Source organism: Quercus suber, unplaced genomic scaffold (assembly GCF_002906115.3).
Source record: "Quercus suber isolate HL8 unplaced genomic scaffold, Cork oak 2.0 scaffold_64, whole genome shotgun sequence".
Lineage (NCBI taxonomy): Eukaryota > Viridiplantae > Streptophyta > Magnoliopsida > Fagales > Fagaceae > Quercus > Quercus suber.
The window spans coordinates 595160-601719 of record NW_027069529.1 but is presented as its reverse complement, the minus strand read 5'-3'; the positions used below and the strand labels follow the sequence as shown (position 1 = coordinate 601719).

The window sequence follows — 6560 nt, the reverse complement described above, 5'->3', positions numbered from 1 at the left end:
TCTTTATCCAACTTCAAGATACAAGGATTGGATGTCCACTGACATGAGAGCAATCCATAGGGAAGAGAAAGATCACCAGAAGTCCAACCAAAGGAAGAGGACTAAGTTTCATCTCCAACCACCTTTAGGACTAGATCTCCTTCCTTAAGGTTTCCAGGTTTCCCCTTTTTGTTAAATGCTTTAGCAATCCTCTTTTTGTAACCCTATGCGTGATATTGAGCTTTCATGCTTTTCTCATCTATCAAGGCCAACTGTTCATATTTTTCTCTCATCCATTCCTCTTTTAATTGTTGGGATTAGTGCCCTTAAATCCTATTGTATGATGCTATATATGATATTATGTATGACATTATGTTTGACATGATGTATGACTTAATATTTTGATTAATAAAGTTGTTTTATTATTATCTGAAGTATTGGTAACATGAATATTTGGACATTATCATATAGTCCATGAGATGCATAGTAGGTGATTTATGTGAAAAGTCATAGAAGATATAAATCACAAGTTTTTTGTAAACTCAGAATTTTAGTTCTTAGTCGGTGATGAAATTGGGCATTTCATCTGCGAAGACTATAATATGTTAACTAAGATGATTTGTCTTGATCATGAAAATGATGACTTCTAGTTGATATATTGGTATGTTTTAAGAGTTAAGACATATTAAATTGGACCGCTGTGAGATTTATTATTCTCCCAATGACTGTCAATTGAATAATAAATCTCATGACTTATATTTGCATGAATTCTTAATTCTGAGAGAATAATGGACCTGATCATGAAGTGTAAGTTGCTTTAATATATCAGGAGTGAGATCTATATAAACGGTCAAAACCTCAGTATGTTGGGCAACCACATTTAGTGTTGATGGAACATATATTTTCAAGATGGAATTCATAATTTCTTAATGGAGATATAAAATATTTCCTTGAGATAAGTTTAATGGGTTCAGTTATTCAGAGAGTTAAGCCTAACCACTTTAGTAAGAAATTACTAAAGGATATATATATGAAATTGGATTTTATAAATATATAGTGAATAACTTAAAAGGATTAAACTGGGTAATCTAGGATTAAGATATAGTAATCAACAAAGTGACAGTCTTCTTTCATGATTTTGTATTACTACAAATATTTTATGAAGGGGTTGCATGCATAATAAAGTCTTGGGATATAATTTATAGATAAGGCCTAGAGTGCAACTATATTTATATAGTGGTATTAAATATAATTAATGGTAATTTTGGACTTGTCAAGAGTTTACAGAAAAGCTCAAGGCTCATTAGAGCTAGTGTCTTATTGGTCCCTTTTGGTCCTACTCCAAGCCACACATGTAAGCTCAATTGGAAAGGCCCAAAAGGCCCTCCCAATTAGATAATTGGTTAGATATAAAGGGAAAAAGGTACAGAATTTTATGTATGAAAAACATCATTGTAAAATGATGCGTAAGTGAGTATAAGTCACTCTCTAATCCCTTTATGACCAATTGAGAGTCCACACATCTTAGGCGATAGTGGAATTGGAGTGAAGATTAAAAGTATTCTTACGTGCTTCGATCTTTCTTTTGAAATTCACCGCATCAAGGTACACTCTCTTGTTCTATATTTTGAAACTTACTTAATGCATGTTATCAATTCTGAATGAAATAGATCCGTTATTTTTCCGCTGCGTTCATGTACATTTCCAACAATTGGTATCAGAGCGGTCTTCATTTTCAAATCTGTATAATATGTTTAGTGAGTTTTAGAATTAGAGAAAACTATTTTCATAGTTGTGAAAATTCTGCAGTCATTTTTCTACATATTATAGTTTTTGAAACTATTGTTTGATTAAAACTGATTTTGATGTTATGATGTTGTTTAAGTTTGATTTTGACCATATAAAATTGAATTTTAACACTTTAACATCAATGAAATTCAAGTTTTAATCTTAATCTCATCTTTTTTGATCATTAAGAATGTATTTTGTTCATTGGAAACGTTAAAAACGGTTAAAACAGAAAAACGGCTATTTCTGAGTTTTTTCGTGACTAGCGAGTCGCGAGTTAAGTCACCAGTGAGTCGCCAAAGTTTCTGGATGAATCTCACGATTGGAGTCTCGCGACTGGGCAAGTCTCCAGTGAGTCGCCAAAACTCGCAACTGGTTCTGGCGACTTGGACAAGTCGCCAAAACAAGTTGCCAAAACTCGCGATTGGTTCTGGCGACTGGGCAAGTCGCGAAAACTAGTCTCTAAAAATTCTGACACTTGTTTATTACATGTATAAAGTGCAAGGCTATGTGTAATTAGTTTATATGTGCATTAAACAATTAAAAACCTTTCTTATAAAACATCTAGTGGGAGAGAGATACAAGGGTTGGATCTCACGGCCTCCATTGTTGGTTCATAGTAGTGTGAAACACATACTTTGTCTTTGCCTCGAGCTTAGCATTCCATGCGGAGAGTATTTATTTCATGGTCCTACAAGTTTGAATTACTTGGTTTATAATAGTTTGATCAAACACCTTGTCTTAGCTTCGAGCTTTGCATTCCATGCGGAGGGTGTCTTGTATCATGGTACTATAAAATAAGCTTGTTAAGGGATGAAATGTGGCTACACATGATTCTAGACAATGGTATACACTAGACTAAATATTATAATATCTTCTATGCTGAGTTCTTACTATTATTATTTAGAGGCCAAAAGTAAAACGGCATATTGTTAGTGTTTTGATAAGAGTTATCTTGATAGCACTAATGATGAGAATAGTTCTCAATCAATCATAGTATTTTATATTCACTCTATGCTGAGGGATATTGAATATGGGATTGGGTGGTCGTTGCATATATTATATTATGGTTTTATTAAGGTTCCATACTATATGTTTATATGCTAAATTGATAATGTCCAGTTTATTGATTATATTCATGTTTATTGTTTTCAGATTTGAATATGGCATCATTTAGCCCACTTGTAACTATTCTTAATCAAAACAAACTGACTGGATCCAACTATGTTGACTGGAAAAGAAATTTGGACATAGTTCTCACTGCTAAAGAGCATAAACATGTGCTAACTAAACCATGTCCTAACTTTCCTACATTAGATGCTCCTCTTGAGGAAAAACAACGATATGATCGTTGGCAGAAATCTAATGAGATGGCCAAGTGCTACATCCTAGCATCTATCTCAAATGTTCTACAGCATCAAATGCAGGATGTAGAACTAGCTTCGGATATTATGCTAAGTCTGAAGGAGATGTTTGGTGAGCAAGGCCGTTCTGCAAGGCAAGAGACCATGAGGCAAATTTATAATACCAAAATGGCTGAAGGTAGCTCAGTGAGGGAGCATTGTCTTACAATGATATCTAATCTGAACACATTGAAAGTTTTAGGTGTCGATATTGATGGAGAATCCCAAGTGGATATGATACTCCAGTCACTACCAGAATCATTCAAGGAATTCAAACTTAACTATAATATGAATAAAAAGATTTATACCTTGTCTGAATTAATGAATGAATTGGTAGCGGCAGAAGGCATTCTTGGTACTTCCAATGTTGAAGCCAATGTTGGTGAAGCTTCTACTTCTCAACCTAAGTTGAAAGGCAAGGGTAAGAAGAAGAAGAAGAAGAAGGACTTCGCCAAACAAAAGGGTAAACAAATTGCATTAGAGGTTGCTAACAAAGGAAAGAAGCTCAAAGGAAAATGTTTCCATTGTGGTGAGAAAGGACATTGGAAGAGAAATTGTCCAATTTTCAAGGCTGCCAAGAATAAAGGTATGAATAATACATTCCTTCTTGAAATATGTTTGGTATAGAATCCCACGGATTCCTGGTGTGTGGATTCAGGTTGTACTAATCATATCTGCAATTCCTTGCAGGGGTTCCAAGAGACCAGAAAGCTTAAAGAAGGGGAGTTGTTTCTTACTTTGGCTGATGGGAGTAGGATTCTAGTTGTAGTTGTTGGTGTTTGTAATTTATGTTTTGAGTCAAGAGTTTTAGTATTGGAAGACTGTCTGTATGTACCTAATGTTTGTAGGAATTTAATTTCTGCAACTTATTTGGGTAAACATGGATATTGTGTTATCCTTAAAGACAATGTTGTAATAAAGAAGGGTAAAGTGTTTATCTGTTCTGGCAATATTATGGATGGTTTTATATTTTAACTCCTAATAAGCATGAATTATATAATTCTGAATTAGATAATGACTCTCATGTAAAATCATTAAAGAGAAAATTTCCTTCTACTAGTGATGCATATCTTTGGCACTTGCGTTTAGGTCATATTAATTCAAATAGGATTCAAAGAATGATCAAAGATGGACTCTTAGAGCCCATAGACTTTGATGAAATTCCAGTTTGTGAATCTTGTTTGGAAAGTAAAATGACCAAATGACCTTTTAATGCAAAAGGTAGAAGAGCTCAAGATTTACTAGAACTAGTACATTCAGATGTATGTGGTCCTATGTCAATCTAGGCAAAAGGTGGCAATAAGTATTTCATTACTTTCACTGATGATTACTCAAGATATGGTTATGTGTACCTAATGAAACGGAAGTCCGAAGTCTTTGAAAAGTTCAAAGAGTTTAGGGCTGAAGTTGAGAATCAATTAGGCAAATGCATAATGGCCATTCGATCTGATCATGGTGGCGAATACCTTCTTGGGAGTTTTAAGGATTACTTAACTGAAAATGGGATTGTATCCCAATTGACTGCACCTGGAACTCCACAACAAAATGGTGTAGCGGAAAGAAGGAATAGGACTCTTTTAGATATGGTTAGATCCATGATGAGTTATTCAACTCTACCAATTTCTTTTTGGGGATATGCCTTAAATACTGCAATGTATCTTCTGAATTTAGTACCTTCGAAGTTTGTTCCTAAAACACCTATTGAGTTGTGGAATGGGCGTAAGCCTAGTATGAGACTTCTCCATATTTAGGGTTGTCCAGCACATGTGTTGAAGGGAAAGTCTGACAAGTTACAATCTAAAACAGAAGTGGTTTTCTTTGTAGGGTATCCAAAAGGAACTATTGGAGGTTTATTCTATAGTCATAAAGATAATAAAGTGTTTGTTAGCACAAATGCTAAATTCTTGGAAAATAACTATATGAATAATTATACTCCTAGAAGTAGAGTTGTGTTGGCTGAAATGAATGAACATGTAATAGGACAACCAATGGATGAAACTAAGGATGGTGTGAATGTACTAGATACACCACAAGATACTACTCATGAGATGTCTAGTACAAAGGTGTCTCGTCATAGTGGGAGAATTGTTCGGCCTCCTATAAGATTCATAGGTTTGGGAGAAACTTATGAAGCTATCTTAGAAGAGGCTGAATCGGATCCCTACACTTATGAACAGGCAATAAATGATATAGATGCACATCATTGGGTCAAAGCTATGAAATCTGAATTAGATTCCATGTATTCCAATCAAGTTTGGGATCTTGTAGATGCGCCTAATGGCATTAAACCTCTTGGTTGCAAATAGGTTTACAAGAGAAAGAGAGGAATAGATGGAAAGGTTGAAACCTTTAAAGCAAGGCTAGTGGCGAAAGGGTCTACACAGAAAGAAAGTATTGATTATGAAGAAACTTTTTCACCAGTAGCAATGCTTAAATCTATCAGAATTCTCTTATCCATTGCTGCTTATTATGATTATGAGATTTGACAAATGAATGTCAAGACTACATTTCTTAATGGCAATCTTGAAGAGGAAATCTATATGATGCAATCGGAAGGTTTCATAGAAAAGAACCAAGAGCATATGATATGCAAATTGAAAAGGTCCATTTATGGACTTAAGCAAGCATCTAGGTCATGGAACATCAGATTTGATCAAGCAATCAAGTCATTTGGTTTTGAACAAAATCTTGATGAACCATGTGTGTACAAAAGATATCAAGATAAAGTAGTAATGTTCCTAGTACTTTATGTTGATGATATTCTACTAATTGGAAATGATATAAGGATAATGTCATTGGTAAAGGTTTGGTTATCAAGCCAATTTGATATGAAGGACTTGGGTGAGGCTAACTTTATTTTAGGGATCAAGCTTTGGCGATATCGTAAGAATAAGATGTTAGGCTTATTACAAGCTGGATATATAGATAAAGTTTTAAAACGGTTTAGCATGCAAAACTCTAAGAAAGGATTACTTCCTTTCAAACATGGAGTTCTTCTGTCTAATGACAAACGGCCTAAGACTCAAGAGGAAGAAAATATGATGAGACAAGTTCCTTATGCTTCAACAGTAGGAAGTCTCATATATGTCATGCTTTGACTAGACCAGATATCTGTTATTCAGTTGGCATGGTCAGCCAATATCAATCAAATCCAGGACCAAAACATTGGCAAGCTGTAAAGCATATTCTCAAGTATCTACGGAGAATGAGAGATTATATGCTTGTTTACTGTTGTGAGGATTTAATTCTCATTGGCTATATAGATTCAGACTTTCAATCGAATCTAGATTTCAGAAAGTCCACATCAAAATATGTTTTCACCTTGGGAGGTGGAGGCATAACATGGAGGAGTGTCAAGCAATCTTGTATTGTGGACTCCACCATGGAAGC

General features: G+C 34.6%; 1 protein-coding gene across 1 annotated transcript; it reads left to right on the top strand.

Moving 5' to 3' along the window:
* The first annotated feature begins 3299 nt into the window (after positions 1-3299).
* On the top strand, positions 3300-5476 carry LOC136067248 (uncharacterized). Its single transcript, XM_065772809.1, has 6 exons — positions 3300-3398; positions 3861-3951; positions 4260-4336; positions 4457-4678; positions 4922-4995; positions 5110-5476. The coding sequence occupies exons 1-6, from the start codon at positions 3300-3302 to the stop codon at positions 5474-5476; spliced, it is 930 nt and encodes a 309-aa protein (XP_065628881.1).
* Positions 5477-6560: the final 1084 nt, after the last annotated feature.